Raw genomic sequence first — 21,666 nt, forward strand, 5'->3', positions numbered from 1 at the left:
CCACACGCGTACACGCACGCGTGAGCGCGCGTGCTCTCTCTCAAAAATCAAACAAACATAAAAAAAATTAAACAAAAAAGGTATGATGTCTAAAAATACAGACCCTGAAAAAATCAGTTTATTTTATTTTATTTTTATTTTTTTGGGACAGAGAGAGACAGAGCATGAACGGGGGAGGGGCAGAGAGAGAGGGAGACACAGAATCGTCAACAGGCTCCAGGCTCTGAGCCATCAGCCCAGAGCCCGACGCGGGGCTCGAACTCACGGACCGCGAGATCGTGACCTGGCTGAAGTCGGACGCTTAACCGACTGCGCCACCCAGGCGCCCCAAAAATCAGTTTAAAATAGAAGAAAAGTAAAACATAACAGATAATAGTTGAATTCTTTTCATGTATGCTTAGTATTTTTAATTCATTTCATGCATTCAAATATACTAATTTGCTCCATGTTTTATCAGTTATAAATTAATAAATTACAAATATTCTAGTTTAAAATGTATATCTTTATCCACTTAGCAAAAAACTTATATTGTCTCATTTTTTCCTGCTCCAGACTTCGTCTGTTTCTCATAATTAAACTTACCAATACCCTCAGCTTCTAGTTCATCCAAGTTCTGAGTCAGTCTTTACTGAGAAAAGAAAATAAGTAATCTCGGACCTCCCTCTTACATAAACTATTGTAGCTTAAAATAAAGTCACTTTCTCAGATTCCAAATCCAGTGACTAAATCCCAGATCCAAGGCTCACGCGTCCACCCCTTAACCCCCTAAGTCCCTGCCATCCAGCAAACCAAGCAAACACACACACATAAAAAGGCAGTGCTCTCCGCGGGGGTCATCCTGCCTACAAAATCGCCCAGTTGCTACACCTCCTGCCCCATACCACGTGTTTACTGGACTGTCCTTTTGCCTCTGTGTTTCCTGCTTGGTGCTGGAAGGCTGCCTTCCTGGTGCTCCTGGCCTACCCTAACTCTCAGGACAGCCAGAGCCTAGCTCTCCAAGCATTTCTTCTCGGGCTACATTCTCCCCTTGACCCCTCAGTCTCCTGGCTCAGAAGCTGCAGTGAGGAAGATATGCCTTTGGAAACCACGGCCACTACCCCTGGCTCTCAAATAATGATCCCTAAGGCTGTTGCTGCTAGCCCCACTTTCTTGGTCACACCCTGGTACTGATCAAATTATGCTTGAGCTTACGGCATTTTGCAGTCCTGCCATTTCACACCCAGCCTTTGAAACCGAATCGACTCCTTGGTCCTGCCTTTCCTTGGTAAGCAAGTCTCCACCTGACCAGCCGGCTTCTTCCCCCCAGATGCCCATGATACAAAGACCATCTTCACAATTGCCTGAACCACCACAAGCTACCACACAAGTGCCTGACCTGTTATCTCTCGGCCTCACAAACACCGGCTCCTGTTAGTATCAAGGCCCACGCAACTGCAGGGCCGAGGTACTATTCCTGGCTGGGCTTGTAAAGACGGAGATAAAAATTTCCAGAAAATCCCTCAAAACGTTAAAATGGTATCGGAAGAGTTACAAACATTAGACGGTGTTAGATCACAAAACCCAGCAATACTGCCAACCTGGCACGAGAATTAGTGCCCTCAAGTGGTGCTCTGCCTACAATACAACAGCCCTCCAGAGAGCTTTCTCCCAACCAGACACACAAATGGTCCATGACAATTTACTGTCAGGCACTGCCAGCGTCAGAAGTCTGCTTACCAATTTGCTCTTGGAAACGCACCGCTAAGCTAAAGGTATGCGAGGCAGAGATGGCTCCTCTAGGCTGCTCATAGCACTAAGGTAGGGTACGGGTGTTTCACCCACCATTCTATTGCAGAGGGCTTCCTAGACTTAAAGCTAGGGATCAAATCCTAAATATATTCACGCATTCCAACGTTTTTTAGTCTATTTTTCCTCAGGCTCTGTTCTAGGGGCTGGGGATACAGAACTGAACAAAACTCCCAGTGTTTGTGGAGCTTATATTCCAGTAAGAGGAGATGGACAATAAACTTGATAAGTGAAATATTTAATGTGAGAAAGTGATTAGGGACTAAGAAGAAGAATAAAGCAGAGAAGGGGGCTGGGGAGTAGCAGGGTGGAAGGGATAGTAGCTTTAGACAGGGTGGCCGGGGAAGGTCGTCCCCAGCATGATAACATTTGAGTGAAGACCTGAAGGAGGTGAGGGAGTGAGCCTACTGATACGTGGGGGAACCACATTCCAGGCAGAAGGAACATCAAGTGCAAATGCCCTGAGGTGTAAGCATGCTTGGTGTATTCAAGGGGCAGCAAGGAGGTAGGTGTAAATGTGGCAGAGTGAATGAAGGAGAGATTAGGAGGAGGTGAGACCAGTGAGGTAACTGGATAGGGCCCTAAGGGCCCATATGAGGACCATGTGATAAAGTGTTTCCATCCTAAAATCCATTTTTATCAATGTCATACTCCAGAATTACCATACTACTCTTTCAGGATATAGGTAAGCTCTGTTACATTATATAGCTATAAAATCCCTCCCCACACCCCTGGAAGGATAAATAAAAAAGTGGTAACAGTTTTATACGTACGTGGGAGAACTGAAGAGCTAGAGAACAGGAGAAGGGAGAGAGACTTGTACTTTTCCAAACTTGTACCAGGCTTATGTATTATCTGGTAAAAATAAATAAAATAAATTGTCCTCACCTTTCTAGGGTCAACCTGTCTGAGTAAAGAATTTTCTCTTCAGAAGAACGTTGGAGAATGGGAAATGATGGCATTGATGAGCTCGCCAGATTAATATGATCACCTATTGAAAACGATACACAAATTACTTGATTAAGAAAAACCTTTAAAATCTCAAGACCGAAGTCATCTTATATTTGGAGAACTTTGGCACCTACAAATATCTTTTCTGGAAAGTACAGTTTCCATAGCTCCCCACATTTAAAATGATCACATGTGAGTTTGTTTCTTTCCTCCTCAAACCTCAACTATGTATTCTGCATATACGTTCTGTCTAGACCAAATCATTTTCCCCTCACCCTAGAGATTGGCTGAGAGGACAGAACAACTCTAGTGTTATCTTTACCCCTTTATAAGGCTGACTCCTCGTACTAAACTTTAACTCTCTTATAACTGACATGGCGGTCCCTCATTACCAGATACGTTTGGGCCAGCACTATGACAGCCCTGCCGGGTTCTGGACTTTGAAGGTGTCTGAAAGGAAGAATCTCCAAATGCTGATAAGGAGCTCATGGTAGTTTTCATTTCCAGCCCACATAGATCTGTCACGTTTGTTGTGGACGAGATGCATGATGATTTATTACGAGGCGAAGGGCTTATTACTCTTCCGTCTCCTTCAAAATATCAAAAAGTTGGTCACAAAGCTACACAATACATGACTTTGCTACTGGAAATACAGAGAAAGTAGTCTGGGAGAGCAAATGTAAAGCTGGCATCGTCACTTTTCCTGTGTACGTTCAGCTACTATTAGTTGAAAATACTGCAGAGACCAATGGATGTGGATAAATGCTGTACAATCGTAGTTAGGGTCCACAGGGTATGACACTCCTATGGGGTGCATAGGCTGCGGTCCTATTAACCTGACTGCCAGCAAGTAGCTTTCAACCTAATGGCCAAACACATATGAAGTTAACAAACTATACACAAAATGCAGAATAAAAATGGTGTCTCTTATATAATCACACGTAAATGTGACAATTATTTTTCACTTAAGAAGACGGCTACAAACGGGTTTGGGGGGAGGTGGATGTTAGGATATATTCTAAAGACCCAGAATAATGCAGAATGGTCAGGAAAAGATGCTGAGAAGTTCCAGAGATGAGGTAGGATTTGAGTAATGGGCTAAAGGAGGCAGTTTGAACGCCAGAAGAAATCTACTGTATTTTCTCCTATAAAGACAACATTCCTGAAAGCAGCAATTGATGCTGGAGGGAGCAATAAGCAGTGAAAAGGAAACTATGGTTACCACAGAATTCTGCTCAAACGGACCAACAAGATAAAATCATAAAACCAAATCTAGAAAGCTAACATACTTTTGGGGAGACCATCAGATAATATGATGGCAAATTAAAATCAAGCTCCATATAGATAGTATTAAAAAGCTATAAAACAATGGTATCTGCTGGCTTCCATAGGTCTACAAGGTATAAACCGAAGTATCACACAGCTAGCTTCTTGCACAAAATAATCAGTGCTAATACTCCACTTTTCTAACTTCTACAAAACATCACTATAGCTAATAATGAGGTTCTAGAGTATACGCATTCAGAACTGACATCATGTTCGCCAACGAACCGGTCTTGGAATAGGATTCGGCTCCTAGCAGAATAGGAAAGCAACCATGATTCAGTAAACTGATGTAAAAATCAAAATTCAGATGGTTAAAAAAAACAAAAACAAAAATTAGTCTCAGAATTAACTGATTAAGGTGTAACTGGTCAGCTAAAGATTATAAAGGTAAAACTCCAAACAATGGACAAACGTGATTTTTCTTATTAGCATTAGAGTTAGATTTTTAAAATTATTTTGTTAAGGTTTCAAACCAATCTTCAGTTTAAGAGGCAGATTTAAACTTCAAAAGACCTGAGGTATAGAGGAAATAATCAAAGGGTAATTTCAGTCATGCTTAGTGAACAAAGGAGTTTTATCCTCACACTTTTCAGCTCCTATTATATGCAGAAGTCATAATCCTAATCCCCATGATGAGTTTACTATCATGATCAGTGTGATATACATAGAGATAAGATACATATCTTACAATAAAGAGTATAGAATGAGAATGATTAGGAGAAAGGCCTTAAAACCCACAAACAAGATCCTCTGAATGACTGGAAACCAGAATGAACTATGACTGAAACATACGCATATTTATGTGGATATATAAACACCCACATAAATGCACATATATTCGTGGATCAAACACCCATATATCTTTGTGGGATGTTTCACCCTACATATAAACCACATTACTATGTGGCAACATTTTAATTAAACATTTCCTGTTATTATTTCCTATGTTACTATTTAATTGGCCCTTGTTTTCCCAATTAAATTTATAAACTCTTTGGGACACAGACCTCATTTTACACTCTTTATATTCTTGGCCACATCTAAATTCGGTAAGCAATCTGTAAATTAACTGATTTTCCAATTTACTAAGAGTTAACTGGAAATCTGTCTTGTACATACTATTTCTGTGATCGCTTCTCGGCCTTTTGGCTAAGATCAAGGGTAGTATATACTATTTGTTAAAAAAAAAAAAAAAAGAAGAAAATCAAAATCTTGTATTTTGGTATAAAAGTGCTGAGCATTCGTCCAATAAAGGCCTTATTCAGTGAGAATCTTTACTGCACTGCACCCTAGACAGACAGATCAATGGATGGGGAAGTGGATGGGTAAGTGGATGGATGGAAAAAAACACATGGATGAGTGATACAGTACATGGTCAGATATGTGTGTCCACTCAGCCTTATCTTTGAGATTCTGATTCTAGATTTTCCACTGATTTATTATGATCTTAAGACTGAAGCACTGCCTTCTCCTCTCTCTATACATATTTTAGAACTCTTACTTAAGGGATCTAACAAATTAAACTCTGGCTAACTGGGATTTTATTGTATCCCCGGAATATATGGCTCTTACAAAATCTCAAGGATACAGGTATCAACTCTTAATACTATTCCAAAAAGCCCAAAAGAAATTACATACCAAGTTTTAGACTTACCAGCTCAAATAAAAAATTGAGCTTCTTTCCTTTAGACTGAGAGTATCATTGATTAATTTATGCGGGCAGGCTACCATATACATTTAATTAATTTTGAAAAAATAGAGAAAAATAAGAAATGGAGTGAAATTAATTATAATGATTGGGTATCAAGATGCAGTTTATTCGATAAAGATTCCCAAACTTTCCTGATAAAGTGCTACTTATAATTTCTCCAAAGTTTTATGCCTTTGCAGGTAGAATGGTGAGTACAAAAGTCGAGAAAACAGCTACACGCCATGTAGCCTTCTTTGCATGAAACTGCCTAGAACTATGGAGGAGGCACATTTAGAAACAACTGGGTACAAATGAGTAGCCTGTTCCAGAGAATGATTTTGAATAAAATCCTTCAATGAAAAAAAAAAGGTTTTATTTTTCCCTAGAGAATTTTGTATCTTATGAGTCATCACTTATGTATAAAACTTTATTCTTCTGGTAGGTTCACAAAATTCAGTGTTCCACACTATTTTCCCATTACTAATATCTAGTAACACCTTACCACTTAAATGAATTTAACCTGGCCAGTCATCCAGAAATATGCATATCAATTTACTCTTCTAACTCAAGAGTAGCTCGGGAGAAGTATGTAAGTTTGACTCCTGATATAGAAAATAAATTGAAGATATTATTAGCAAAAATATGAAGGAAATTCACCATGCAAACATAGAAAATCTACTTGAGAATTTTCAGGTTCACGTCTGTAACTCTATGCGTAACACATTGTCGAACACATGGTACATACTCAATGGACATGTACTGAACCGAACAAAAGAGGGAAAGACAGATGCTTCCTGCAGTGTGGGACTGCAGTTAGGTTGATCCCATGTCTAGCATGGCCAAGACAAGACTGTAGGATACAGGAAAGAGAAAAGTCATATGTCAGATGAGACAGGCCCAAGAAGGTCCTGAAGCCACAAAACAAAAAATGAAAACGAATTAAATATTCAAAATGACCACATGCTCATATAGTAATGAGATGAACAGTCTAGACGTGCCTATACTGATCAACACTCTCATACAAACTCCTAGAAGGTGGGGGTGGTTCGTATACAAGGATTCTGTAGTGCTTCAAGCTAGCCCATTACAGATGGCTCGCAGTTGTCAGCAACCAACTAACAACTCAAATGTACTAAAGGAAATTTCTCCTTGAACTGAAAAATACATTTCAGAAATATGACCAGATCATATAAGGCAGTGTTTTTCAAAGCGTGGTCTACAAGCCATATCCATCAGAATCACTCAAGACATTAAAATGCACATTTCCAAATCCCACCCAAGACCCACAAAATCAGAATGGGGAAGAGGAAGAAAGGAAGGGGAGTATTAGGAACCTGCCTTTCTAACAAAATCTTGGGGGATACACACTAAAGTTTAAGGCCTTTGATATAAAATATCCATAATTATATGCACTAGTAAGGGAAAGAAAGAGATTTTCTTTTCTACTCGTGATTTGTCACTCTTTCCACTCTCTCCTTATTTCCTAAAATCTGTGTTCCCATACTCTTACCCTCCATTGATTAGCCATTTTTCCTAGTTCTAATACAGTATTTGGAAGATTCTTTCCCATTATGTTGTACATAGCTCACCACAAACTACAGTATAACTGCTTTTTTCTGTATTGGAAATAATCTAGTATGCTGTGTATATAAAACCAATTTGTATCTAAGTAAATACAAAACCAATTTGATTAATTAACCATTGGTTAATGAACCATTTCATTTTTCATTCAAGTCTATTTGGATTTAAGTAGTTAAACTTAGTAAGCAATGTTACCCGAAGAAGATAAACCATAGCTGATCTCTACCTTGCCTACTTGAGTAGTTTCTTTCAAGGTCATGTTGTAAGAGTCGACCAGGGAATGATGGTGTTTCTTTATTTAGCTTGAATTCAACCTAAAACACATATTTTGGGAAGAATTTCACAGTAAGGATTGAAGATAATTATAAAATTACATACAATACTGATACACGCTACAGCAGAGATGAACCCTGAAAACACGTTAAGTGAAAGAAGCCAGACACAAAATGGTACATCGTGTATGATTCCATCTACTAAGTACTAATAATAAGAAAATCTGCAGAGACAGGAAACAGATTTGTGGCTTTCAAAGCGGGTGGGAAGAAGGAATGGGGAGTGACTGCTTAATGGGTACAGGGGACTCCCTTCTGGGTGACAAAAAGTTCTGGAACTACATAATGATGATGGATATACAACCTTGTGGATGTATTTAATACCATTTACTGGTAAATGGTATTAAATACTTAAAATGGTATTAAATACTTAAAATGGCTACAATGGTAAATTTTATGTTATGTGTTTCTTACCACACACACACACACACACACACACACACACACGCACACAGAGTCGATTTCATGAGGTCAAATGAAAACACGTTCCAAACCACCTGCAATTCCTCCATACCCTCACCAAAACTACAATGATTAAAATAATTATTTTCTAGAAAACAAAAGCAAAAAACATACAACAGAAACTAAATTCTGTTGGCAAAAAAATCACTATGTTTTTATCATCACAATTCTTTTATGTTCAATTATAATAAAATTGTATATCTAAACCTTCTAAGAAGGTTTTTCTCTAAATTGATTTTAAATTATTTGGCAGAACTGAGAAAAACAAAATCAAAACAACCTCTCATGATTAGTCACAGAAAAAACCCTAAATACATATCTTAAAAACTACGATGCTTCTGATTCATACATACTATAAACATTATAATAGCATTTGTATTCTAACTTTATGAATTATATGAGTTAAAGGTATTTTCTCAGAACATATGTCTACCCTAGAGGGAGCAAATGGTTTGAAGAGAATTTGGATGAGGCACACAGTTCCTAGAAGTACATTCTAATGATAGAACAGGATTTGTCCAGTGAAATCAACTAGTAAAACTTTGGAGGGAATTCATTATGTCCAATTATAATAAAGAATATTTTCGGGGCGCCTGGGTGGCGCAGTCGGTTAAGCGTCCGACTTCAGCCAGGTCACGATGTCGCGGTCCGTGAGTTCGAGCCCCGCGTCAGGCTCTGGGCTGATGGCTCAGAGCCTGGAGCCTGTTTCCGATTCTGTGTCTCCCTCTCTCTCTGCCCCTCCCCCGTTCATGCTCTGTCTCTCTCTGTCCCAAAAATAAATAAACGTTAAAAAAAAAATTTTTTTTAAAAAAAGAATATTTTCAATTAAGCTAGCTAACTGCTATTTATTTAAGATGATCAAATGATCGATTTTCCCAGTGTTTATTTTCATATAATAATGTCATCAACTACTGCCTCCTTGACTAATAATGTCTGTCCTCCAATTGACCCTCCCTACCCTCCTCATGCTGTTATTTGTAAACTGTCCTTCACTTTACAACTGTAAAGTGATATCTATTGAACAATTTTTTAGGAAAAATCTGAATTGCGATGGTTGGAGGTATCCAACTTGGTCAAACGGGGAAAAATTGTTGTATGTCTTGAGACAGTGTGGGAGGTAGGTAAATATGTTTGAATGCTGAGGTGAGACAGGAGGGAAAGAAAAACAGGTGTATCAAATCTAAAGCTAGACGTAATGGAAACGTCAGAAATACTGTGCACAAATTAGGGGAAAAAAGAATCTTAGGTTCGTATCTTAACTTCTAAATAGCATGAAGCCTAATATATTTCCACTGCTAATGTATTATTTTCTCCCCTGATTTTAAATGGAATGTGGAGATGTATCCCCCTAAATTATCACATTTTATTCATTATAAGATGCCATTGGTAGTAAGACATACCATCATTTTACCCACTACTAAGAAAGAAAAAACTTTCCCAGTAAAACTATGATGTGCCATGAATTTCAAGAAGAATCCTAATTTAAGAAATTTTTAAATGTAAAAAGAAAAGAAAAAAAAAAAAAACCTCAGGGCTCCTGGGTGGCTCATTTGGTTAGGTGATGGACTCTTAATTTCCACTCAGGTTATGATCTCTCAGTCGTGAGATCGAGCCCTGCTTAGGGGTCTGTGCCGAGTGTGGTGCCTGCTTGGGATTCTCTCTCTCCCCCTCTCTCTATGCTTCTCCTTGTTCATGCTCTCTCTCTCTCTCTCTCAAAATAAATAAATAAACATTTAAAAGAAAAGAAGGGAAAACTCACATCTTGTAATTGGTGAAATAAGAACCAGTTTTTAAAAGAGGCTTTTTGACTTTATGTGGGCAGAAAATAAAAATTAGTTTTAGTTCTGCTCTTTAAATCATGCTATTTGTGTAGATTATAAAATAATTCATCTTCAATTTAAGTACAAATCTGCTTAAATCTTACTTTGCTTTTTTCAGGAAGCGATGATGTCTGAATAACCAGATGAAGCCCACAGTTCACCTGCAATGTAAAAATTAAAGCATCGAATATGCTCTTAACTTAAATACCCCCCCACACACATATTCCTCCCCAAACCAGTACAGATAAAGACATAACAAAAACTTAGGATAAAATAGAACGCTTGTTTTCTGTTTGTGCTAAATGATCGTGTTCTGAGGATTTGCTGAAAACAATAAAATCAGGACTGAGAATTAAAAGGTTTCACTGCGATTTATTTTCCAAAATGTCTGCGGCGATTTAACCCTCTACCTTAACACTTCAGGTTTTTGACACTTGCCAGGTCAGGTCTAAGTAAATATCTCAATGGGACAGGTAAAGGAGGTGGGAGTGCCTATTAATAATAATTATCTTTCTTAATTAAAAAAGGGGGCTGGGGGTTGACTGGTTATAAAATGAATCGTAGCCTTTCACAGCAGACCAGCTCCACCTTCCGGGAAACCAAGAACCTGGACAAGACTTTGAATACCCATCATTCTATATCAAATACCCTCCAAGAGCCTTGGTCCAGTCCACGAATCTCAAGCCTCGGTCAGACAATAGCTTGAGGAGATTCAGCGGTCCTGATCCCAATAACACAGCCCATCACCTAGGACAAAGACGCCCGTCAGAAAGAACGACACGAATGGGAAGAAGGGGAAAGTAGGAGACCCAACCTACGTTGTTCGCAGCCCGGCCAGAAACAGAGCGGTATTTCCCGGGAATCATGGCAGGAGACAGTCCAGGATCTGTTAGATCTGCCTTAGAAGCGACGCTACAGCGGAGACTCAGAGACCGAAAGGGGTCATCTCCCAGGCAACCCGCTCATGGGTTACCATGGAGACGACCATTTCCGGTCTGGTCCTCTCCTAAATCGACTGGCCAACCCGGTCGGTAGAACCTCTGGTGATGTTCGTGGGGGCCCACTGCGTCCCCACTTCGTCGTCCTACTTTCCAGGCGTCTTACAAACAGAGCGGGAGTGTGGAGAGGAGGAGGCGGGGAGGAGGCCGGCCGCCTCGGTAGCCGTGGCAACCACCACTTCCGGTCCGTTCCTCTTTCCGGCCCACCTCGGCTCGGCCCGCGCGAAATTTGGATCCCTCTGCCCGTGGCCACCTGCTCTCGGGGGAGGACCGGCGCGAGCCGGCAGAGGCCGACCTCCAGGCACCGCGGACTCTTCTGTGGCGCCCGAGCTCGGTACTTCCGGTGGCCCTGCGCCGCGCGGGCAGGCGAAGGGGGCCCGCGTCGCCCCGGCTAGGAAGGCGCGGGCGTGCCGAGGCAGAGGCCGCCACCATGCCGGCCCGCTGCGTGGCCGCCCACTGCGGCAACACCACCAAGTCCGGGAAGTCGCTGTTCCGCTTCCCCAAGGACCGGGCCGTGCGGCTGCTGTGGGACCGCTTCGTGCGGGGCCGCCGCGCCGACTGGTACGGGGGCAACGACCGCTCTGTCATCTGCTCGGACCACTTCGCTCCGGCCTGTTTTGACGTGTCTTCAGTTATCCAGAAGAATCTGCGCTTCTCGCAGCGCCTGAGGCTCGTGGCGGGCGCCGTGCCCACCCTGCACCGGCTGTCCGGCCCGGCACCCCAGGGGGAAGAAGAGGGAGAGCAAGCGGGCGGCCCCGAAAAGGGAGGAGAGCCCCAGGCGGTGAGGCAGGCGGAGGCCGCCCCGGATCCAGCCTCCTGCACGCTCCTCCCGGCCAGGAAGAGGGCTGCGGCTTCACAGGTAAAGGGACACCAGGAGTCCACCGAGGGTCGCGGGAGGACCCCCGGACTGTGTCTCGGCTCTCCCACTAGTGTCACCTGGGGAAGGTCACCTCGCCTCGACGCGTTCTGTTTTCCCATCTGTAAAATTAGGATCTGTTTTCCCATCTGTAAAATTAGGAGTGTGCTGTATTGGTGACCTCAAGGTCCTATAGAACATGAGCACTTTGGAACTATAGTTCCTTCTACCTCTTCCTCCCCCAAACACACACTCTCGTAGGCTTTTTTTTTTTTTTTAATAGAAAGGGTTTCATTTGGGCAGATCTCAAGGAATTGGGGTGCTTGAAACTGTCTTTGCATAACCTATTACATAAGCTGGAGGAGATGTCCATTATGACTGCCAGAATGATGGGGAGGGGGGAGGTTGAGGGGATGCGGGGCTACTGAGGAGGAGGGGGCTTGCTGGTAAACCCCGCTTCTTTCTTCTTGACTAGCTGCCTTTAAGTTAAATCATCTAAGTGAGCTCAGTTTTTCCACCTTGCCCTCTTCTGCTATTTCAGTAATCCTCATAAGCGTAGATTATACTTACCTTGCCTCTGGTCACGATCTTCTTCCCCTCTTCCCATCTTAAGACTCCCCAGCCTTCTTTGAGATCACCAGACTTCAGCCGTATCACCCTTAGGTAGATTAAATCAGGACTGTTAACTGGATCTAAAAGGTGTTCAATTTCTAGAGATGGGAAGACAAGTCAACTAACTGATCTGTAATTGATGTTTTGACTTTGAATATTCAAACGCATTCCTAGAATTTTAGAGCTGAAGGGAAACTAGGTGCTCATCTAGTCCAAACTCGCAATGTATACACAAGGATGCCAATCCTGGAGGTTAATAATTTCCTCGTCGGCCTGTAATATTTGCTCTAGGTCTAATTGTCAGAGCAAAACTTTTTTCTGCAATACCAACCTGCTTCCTACATTGGAGTGGGTGCTTAAGACCCTTTTAAGGCATCCTGACATTTCTAGGATAAAGAACAAAATTATTAACACAGCCTGCAAGTCCCTGTGTGCTTTTTGCCCCTGTCTACCATACCAGTCCTATCCAAGGCCACTGTCCTTGTTCAATATACACCAGTCATGCTGATCTTTTCCATTTTTGAACATGCTATATTCCTTCCTAGCAACCAAGCCTCACTCAGCTGTTTCATGTAATATCCTGCAATTATGCTGCTCCCACTCCCCACCATCATCAATTAAGTCTTTTTACTTTAAAAATCAGTTCAAACACCCTTCTCTTTGACCCCCTAATTATATACTTTCTTCATATATTTCATATGCTTCAATAGCACATATACTTCAGTAATACTCATCACAACTGTCACAAAACAATTGTGTAGTTCGCTTAATATTTGTCTTCACATTAGAATGTAAGCTCCATGAGAGCAGGGATCCTATCTGACATGTTCATTATTATACTGGCAGTACCTAGAACATTAATTTGCAGATTTTAGGAATTCAATAAATATGGAATTGTGGAGTGATTATGTGACCATAAGAACACTTTTTTGTACTATAATAGAATGTTCAGTTCTCTGCCAGTTTCCTTTCTCACCAAGCTATAGACCAGTCAAGACATCTGCCCCTTCAATTATTTATCCACTATCACTACCTATCCAACCTTTACCTAAGCACATACAGGTACATCTATAAATAGATAAATATAAATATTTATATTTATATAAATTGGGAGAAGAAAAGTCAGGCTAGTGAAGCAGTCAAAGATTTTATACTATAACAAAGGCAAATGTTGAAATCCAGAAAAGATACCAAAACTATTTTCCAATTAGTAAATCCAGCCAGAATTTCTAACAACCCATATTACATTAATACACTTGTCGAGTTATTAGGAAACTATGTGTTTTCATAGTAGTGACTTTAAATGTATATAATGTTAAAAAGAGTTTAGAGTTGGTAGCAATACATTGGTAGCCAGGTCTGGACCGAGAACCCCAGTAACATTGCTAAGACGGTTTGCTTGTGCCCCCTCTGAGTCCTTCCACCACTCACTATTTTCCCAATTCCGGGGCCAACTGACAGACAATTTCTAGGCATTCTACAACTTTTACCGAGGAGCTGTTGTAGACACTGTTCTGGATGTTTGGTGCTACATGTAGGTAAATGCAATGGAATGTTCCTTATCTGTAGGGAGTTTGAAAAAAGATTAGGGACTATCTCCAAGGGGAAAGGGGGCCCCGAGGAGCACTATGCACTGATATTTTGCTTCAAGAGCTAAGATTATTGTTTTTCCTTAACAATTTTGCATTCTTGTTTTTTTATCCAACCATAGGTGACGTAAGTTCCATGTATATCTTAGAATTGGTTTGTCAACTTCCACAAATTATCTACTGGGATTTGATTGGGACTACATTGAATCTATAAATGAATGTGAGGAGAAAGAACGTATTGGCAACACTGATTCTTCCAATCCATGAATATAGTGCATCCCTCTATCTGGGTTTTTACATTTCTCTTAAAAATATTTTATGGCATTCTATGTAAAAGTTCTGCACATCTTTTATTAGATTTATCCCTATTTGATTTTGCTATTATAAATAGTATTTAAATTTTTATTTTTTTATATATTTATGTAGATAAATTGACTTCTGTTGACCTCGTATCCAGAAACCTTGTGGAACCTTATTTATTCCAATAATTTGTAAATACTTTTGAATTTTCTTCATGTCTAAAACATGTTGGTAAATACTTTTTGATGTTCATGCTTCTATTTCCTATGCCTACTATACTAACTAGACACTTTAGTATGGTGTTGGGAACCAAAGAGGTGATGAGGAGTCCTTTTCTCATCCTTGTTTTGAGGGAAAGCCTTTAGGTTTACCATTTGATACGATTTATGCTATAGGGTTTTTTTTGCAGCTGTTCTTTATCCTAAAAAGAAATAGTCTCTGTTCTTAATTTTTGATACAGATTTAATCATAAGTGATGTGGAATCATATCAAGTGCTTTATATATTTTCTGAATCTATTCATGATCCTATATTTTGTCTATTATTCTGTTAATGTGGTGAGTTATATTGCCTGGTTTTGAAATACAGAATCAGGGGCGCCTGGGTGGCGCAGTCGGTTAAGCGTCCGACTTCAGCCAGGTCATGATCTCACGGTCCATGGGTTCGAGCCCCGCGTCGGGCTCTGTGCTGACAGCTCAGAGCCTGGAGCCTGTTTCCGATTCTGTGTCTCCCTCTCTCTCTGCCCCTCCCCCGTTCATGCTCTGTCTCTCTCTCTCTCTGTCCCAAAAATAAATAAACGTTGAAAAAAAAAAAAATTAAAAAAAAAAAAAAAAAAAAAAAGAAATACAGAATCAAACTTTTCATGGCTGAAGTAAACACAATTTGGCCAAAGTGTAGTACTCTTTTTTTACATATGGCTTCATTTGATTTGCTAATATTTAGGATTTTTGCAAACCTGATCTATAGTCTTTCTTTCCTGAAATTCCTTTCTCAGATTTGGTGTCAAGATTATGCTGACCAATTTGGAATTATTTCTTCTTATATAATTTTCTGGAAATATTTCTATAAATGGGCATTATATAGCCATTAATAAATTTGGTATTAATATTTGGTATAGTTCAATGATAAAGATACCTATCCTGGAGTTGTCTTTGTGGGAAGATTTTTAATGATGGGTTCAATTTTTAAAAATAGTTATAGGGTTATTCAGTTTTTTGTTTCTATACTTCTTTTGATAAATTGTGTTTCCTATAAATTCATTAATTTAAATTTTCAAATATATTGACACAAAATTGCTTATGATAATCTTTTATCTTTTGAAATTCTTTATGCTATGTAGTAATTTTTGCTTTCTCATTTCATTTTTGATCTACTTCGCCAGGTGTATATCAATTTTATTAGTCTTTTCAAAGAATATACTTTGCCTTGTTGATCTTTTCTCTGGTATTTTTTTTTCTTTTTCATTATTTTCTATCATTTTTCCTTCCATGTACTTTTTTCAACTTTGAGTTTTTAGTTGATGGGTTCGATTTGTACATTACTGAGCTAAATGGTTAACATAGATCTTTTCATATCTGCTTTTCCATTAAATAAACTTGTTAGAAAGTGGAAAACTTCACTTACACTAGGATATCCTTACATATTCACATGTGATATTTCATACAAAGAATATCTTAAGAATAGCTAACTTGCTTATGTGAAGACAACACACTGAATTACCACACTTCAGATTTTGCCTGGCTGCTTAAATTTTTTAAAACGCTTTTCTCCAATATTTTAAAAATTATTTTTGTAAGATTGTTTTTAGAGTAATTTTAGGTACACAGCAAACTTGAGGGGAATATAGAGAGATTTCCCATTTTCCCACTGCACCCACCCATGCATGGCCTCTCCCGTTATCAGCATCCTCCACCAAAGTGGTACATTTGTTAGAACTGATACACCAACATTGACACATTATTATCCCCCAAAGTCCATAGTTTACATTATAGTTCACTCTTGGTTTTTCTGCTTCTTAAATTTTCATTCACTCTTCTTTCTTTAACTTCTTAAGAAGTTAAATTGGATCATCGATTTTCAGAATTTTCATTTGAATGGACATGGGGGATAAGTTTCATATGCTTACTTCCCAATTGTAGAATTCCCTAGAGTGGTATTAATGGAGGAAAAAATTGACTCCTGAAATGAGGCTATGTTAGAAATCTTTCGTGGAATCCTTTTTTGCATGATGTTAATTCCAGTCTAAAGTAACCAAGCCTGATCAATTTTCCTATACCCTTTTATGCATCTAAGGCCCCAAACTCCCTTGTAAGCATGGCATTAACTGAATCCCATAAGTTTTTGATGTAGAGTATTATTATTTAGTTTAAACTATCTTTTTATTTTCACTATAAATTTATCTTTTAAGTTTATCTTTTCATGGGTTATTTAGAACCCATATATTTTAAAATTTGCAAGCACACAGGCATGTTGTAGTTCTGTTTTTGTTACAGATTTCTACATCAATTACAGTGTGGCCAGAGAATATATAGCATATGAATTTAATCTTTCAAAATTTATTGAAACTTGTATTAGGCAAAATATAGGTCAGCTTTTGTAAATATTCCATATTCACTTGAGATGAATGCGCGTTTTGCAGTTGGGTACCACGTTCCATTTATGTCTATTAATGTTTAAATGTTCTATGTTCTTCTGGAATTTTTGTCTACTTATTGCATTGATTACTGGGAGAGACATGTTAAAAATCTTCCACTGTGATGTTGAATTTACATATTTGGTCTCTAATTCTAACAGTTTTTGTGTTACATACTAATATAGCAACATCGGCCTTCTTTAGGTTGTTTTGGCATAGTATATCTTACTACATCCTTTGACTTTCAATCTTTCTGTATCCTTACTCACTTATGTATGGTTGCCCCTTTGAAAAGAATGTATCTTTTTCCTCTAGCTGCTTCTAACTTTTTCTCTTTGTTTTCCAGCTTTACTGTAATGTGCATAGGTGTGGCTTCCTTTGTTTTTATTTTGATTAATACAAATAGTACTTTTGTAAAACTGTGTCTTAATGTCTTCTGTCCATTTTAGTCAATTTTCAGATGTTATTTGTTCAAATATTGCTTCTGTCCCATTTTCCCTTTTTCTCTGGGACTACAATTCATATCATATACAATACTTTTTCATTTTATCTGCTGTCTCTTGTGATCTTTTCTATATTTTCCATCCTTTTGTCTCTCTCTGCCTCGCTTCAAATATTTTCTTTTGACACATGTTCCAGTTGATCAATACATATTTGGAAATTCTGCTTCTTAACCTTTTAATATGAAGAAGTAATCAGATATGTGCACAAAAGATTTATGTTCAAAGGTGTCCAATACAGATTATTTTAATAAATTATAGTATATCTGTACAATAGATTGTATGCAGCCACAAAAATTATGTAGATTTAATAATATAGAAACATGCTATATTATAGGGAAAAACGATGTATTAAAGGTTATATAAAGGTCTATAAAAGGTTATAAAACAGATTATCCCAATTTTTAAAAAAATAAATAGCAAAAGACCAAAAAAAATCCAAACCATAAAGTTGTTAGCTATGGATAAAGAGATTATGGCCAATTTTTAGTTTATTTTAGTTTATTCTCTGCATGCAAATTTTTCTCAGTGATAAAATGTATTCCTCTAACGGGAACAGAGGTTATTTTTTAAAACCTGAGTAAATAACTAAAATGCCATTTTTATCAAGCATAAATCTGTTCTGTAAAGAAATAATGAACTTATTGTAGACTTTTGGCTTGGCTTAGAAGTAGATATAGCCAGTGGAAATTAGTCATAATTATAAACACAAATAAAGGTAAGACTTATGTTTTGATTTAAGTCCTCAGTAATATTAGATATAATTATTTCTGTTACAAAAGGACTCTTCACAAAAGTATCTTTAATGTCTTGCTGTGTTACAGCAACCATAGATGCCAGCTAAAATATTTTTTCAGTGGTCTGAATGCACTTGTCACTACCAGGCCACTAGATAAAATTGCAAAGTACTTTAATTTTTTTTTAATATATAATTTATTGTCAAATTGGTTTCCATACAATACCCAGTGTTCATCCCAACAGGTGCCCTCCTCAGTGCCCATCACCCACTTTCCAAATTTTGTTTTTGTTTCTTTATCACGTCTTATTTTTTCTTCTCACAGGCCCCCTTACACATTCCAGATATCCTTTCTTAGCCTCTTCCATATTATTTCTAGGTACTCAGTCGTGTGTTGCCTTCTAAGTATCCAAATCCTCCTCCTTTCTACCTCTCACTTCCCCCAAGAGTCAAAATTTCCATTTCATGTTGTATTTTTTTTTCTCAGGAAAGCATAAAAACATTAAAGCCAATCATATTATTGGATTAAAGCATTTCTCTGCAAGGTATAAAGGACCGATGATTGGGTTTTCTAGAGTAATGCTACTGCTACACTATCCAATAATTTAATGCTAGTAGTATTATCTCTTACAGCAACTCATTTAGGGGGAAAAATAATGAGTTGTAAGCAAATAGCTTACTAGCTTATAGATTGCGGTTTGACCAGAATGCTTAGCAATTCGTGATTACAAATAGTAAGGAACAGTATGGCAGAGTTCTTAAGAACTTGGACTATGGAGCCAGCTTGCCTGGGTTCAAATTCCAGTCTTCCTAATATGTGACCTTGAAAACTATTATTTATAGTCTTTTACTACTTCTCACTTTTGAAAGATAAAACCATACTACTTAGGCTTACCTTTGATATAGTTCTCCTCTGATTCATATTTTTAGGTTACATGTGAAAATGAAATTACGCAAACACAGGTCCGCGCTGATAATCTATCTCCTGGTGTCACTTCAGTACCTACTCACTGTGAAGAAGGTCCAGTGCATAAAAGTACGCAGATTTCTCTGAAAAGGCCCCCTCACCGAAGTGTTGGTATGTTTTGACTCTTCAATTCATTTATAATTGAATTAATCTTTTGTATATGAAAGATACATGACAAGCCAAGTGTCATTCATAGGCGATTGTGTTCGTTCCCTTCAGGTATTCAGGCCAAGGTAAAAGTGTTTGGAAAACAACTGTGTAATGCCACTACTCAGACAGATGAATTGCGGTCTGGAAGTGCCTCTCTCTTTGACATTTACTCCAGTGACTCAGAGACAGATGCAGACTGGGACCTTGAGAGTGAGCAGAGCGGTTTGTCTTATGCTGCTGTGCAGGTGAAAGAAGAATCCTGTTAAAAACGCGACATCAGGTGACTTGACGTGCTGTACGGTCTCCCATCTTTGCTCACATCATTACTTCTTTGTTCCCGTAGCTCTCTCGCTTTGAAATAGTTGAGGATCAGCAAAATTTGTTTAGCTCTAAGGCAAAAATGTGCCCGCCTGCCAAGATAATGAAGATAATACTGTCCACAAATCTCCCCACCTCCCACTTGCACCTTTTGTTCTTTTTTCTTTTTAATCCTCCGTGGAAATCGGATTATAAAACAGAACCACAATAGCAACATTTCCAGATCAAGATTAAGCACTGAATATTTAAGCTTACTGCAGAAGCAACACCCATATGGGACTTATTTGACATTTATAAGCTGGAATGTCACTATTCTAAATTTGAAGATACTAGTAAGCACAGCCAAGTCTGATACTATTAAATGACCTGGGGGTAGAGTCAGGAGATTTACCCTTGATTGTGATTTTTTTTATGTTGTATATTTATTAGTTTGTCCATTTGTAATACTCTTCAATCTGGGGATCAGTCCCCGTGCGCATTTCTGGTGAAGCTATGACTCGTGCAGAAAATATTCGAAGGGAATTGATTGAAACAGAGACAGAATTTCATATACTTAGATTATCTTGTTGATGAAATCTGCATTGGTTCCTATTGCAAGCAACCAATGACCTTGATTCATTTAACACTGAAATTATTAACATCATGCAAAAAAAAAAAAATTAGTACATTTCTAGCATCATCCCCACTTCAGGAATTAGGTTTTCCTCTGTTGATACCACTCTATTGAATTCCACATTTGGGAAGTAAGCACGTGAAACTTAGCTGCTCCATCAGGACAACGTCCATGGCAGTTTTGTACCATGAAGAAATTTGTTACAGCGGTTTCTGAGAAACTTATTAGAACTCTAGTCTTCTAGTGAGAATAATAAAAACAAATGTCCATTTGATACCTCACATGTCTTGTTGTGCATGACTGGAAGAACTTGCATGCTTTGTACCCTAGAAGATTTAAACGATGTACCAAAGCGATTTTCTTCCAAAGCCAACTTCATGTGTGACTTAATTTGAACAGTGTAACTTTAATAAAAAAGAATAATAAAACAAACAAAATATTAGTAGAAGCTGTGAGCCTGAACATCGTTGTGTAAACATTTAGCATTATTATTATTATTATTATCATTATTATGATTGCTGCTTTGGCTTGACTTTGAGATGACTGATTTATGTTTTAAGACACCTTTATGTTTTGTTTTGTTTTGTTTTTTTAATTTTTTTTTAATGTTTATTTTTGAGAGAAAGAGAGAAAGACACAGAGCATGAGGGGGGGAGGGGCAGAGAGAGAGGGAGATGTAGAATCCAAAGCAGGCTCCAGGCTCCAGGCTCCGAGCTGTCAGCACAGAGCCCGATGTGGGGCCCGAACTCACAGACCGCGAGATCATGACCTGAGCTGAAGTCGAACACTTAACCAACTGAGCCACACAGGAGCCCCAAGAGACCTTTATGTTTTAAAACTAAGCACATAAATCTTCTGAAGCTTGATACTATCAGTAAGTACCTGTTGTCCCTTGAGCTTTTAAACAGCCAATCTCCTTAATTCAATTATAATGAATATTATATGCCCATTCATCCCCAAATTCCAATGCCATGAGTATACTTCATTTCTACGTGTTAAACAACTTTGAGAGCTGTAACAGTTCTTTCTCTTTCTTTCTCACTTTCTATTCAGTTAGAATTTTCTTCTCTTACCAATTGAGAATTTATGTTTGGTTTGTTGATTCACATGATTTTATAATGTACAATGTTTCACTGTCCTGAAGTAAAGTGAAATACTGGCTTTATTTTAAATTAAATATAAGGAACTTCTGGTTTATATAATACTGATTACTTTTTGTACATTTTCAATTATCTAAATTTCTGTTGTTCCCAGAAGAGTTTAATGGGAAATAATGAGATATACCTCAAAACGTCCCATATCATTTTTCATTTGTTTATTTAATAAGTATTTATTAAACATACTCTTTGCCAGATGACTTCTAGATACCAAGGTACATTGGTGAACAAGATAAAGATTCTGCCCTCTTGGTGCTTACCTTTTAGAGGAGAGCCAGGCAATAAACAAGGA

General features: G+C 38.5%; 2 protein-coding genes and 1 pseudogene across 8 annotated transcripts in view; 2 read left to right on the forward strand and 1 right to left on the reverse strand.

Moving 5' to 3' along the window:
• Positions 1-11,046, reverse strand: part of LRRC49 (leucine rich repeat containing 49) — a 149,730-nt gene extending 138,684 nt beyond the window's left edge. The window contains exons 1-5 of one of the 4 annotated variants that reach the window (XM_047863213.1): positions 10,766-11,046; positions 10,052-10,108; positions 7,560-7,647; positions 3,129-3,326; positions 2,674-2,776 (exon numbers count right to left, since the gene is read on the reverse strand). In XM_047863213.1, coding sequence (XP_047719169.1) covers positions 2,674-2,776; positions 3,129-3,326; positions 7,560-7,647; positions 10,052-10,108; positions 10,766-10,813 — 494 coding nt within the window. In that variant the 5' untranslated portion in view covers positions 10,814-11,046. Of the gene's footprint in view, positions 1-2,673; positions 2,777-3,128; positions 3,327-7,559; positions 7,648-10,051; positions 10,109-10,765 lie in introns of those variants that run through there. The other 3 variants (XM_047863214.1, XM_047863216.1, XM_047863215.1) reach the window with 3 other exon arrangements.
• Positions 5,192-5,346, forward strand: LOC125169373 (uncharacterized; annotated as a pseudogene).
• A 99-nt stretch (positions 11,047-11,145) lies between the features above and the next one.
• THAP10 (THAP domain containing 10) overlaps positions 11,146-21,666 on the forward strand; it is a 45,524-nt gene continuing 35,003 nt past the window's right edge. For 3 of the 4 annotated variants that reach the window (XR_007153053.1, XM_047863222.1, XM_047863223.1), the window contains exons 1-3: positions 11,146-11,804; positions 19,100-19,247; positions 19,356-19,566. Coding sequence is in view for 3 of the 4 variants with exons in the window: in XM_047863222.1 (XP_047719178.1) it covers positions 11,376-11,804; positions 19,100-19,247; positions 19,356-19,552 (774 nt within the window). In the remaining variant the exon portion in view is untranslated. Of the gene's footprint in view, positions 11,805-19,099; positions 19,248-19,355; positions 20,660-21,666 lie in introns of those variants that run through there. The other variant, XM_047863221.1, reaches the window with a different exon arrangement.

Source organism: Prionailurus viverrinus, chromosome B3, assembly GCF_022837055.1.
Source record: "Prionailurus viverrinus isolate Anna chromosome B3, UM_Priviv_1.0, whole genome shotgun sequence".
In the NCBI taxonomy this organism is placed as follows: Eukaryota; Metazoa; Chordata; class Mammalia; order Carnivora; family Felidae; genus Prionailurus; species Prionailurus viverrinus.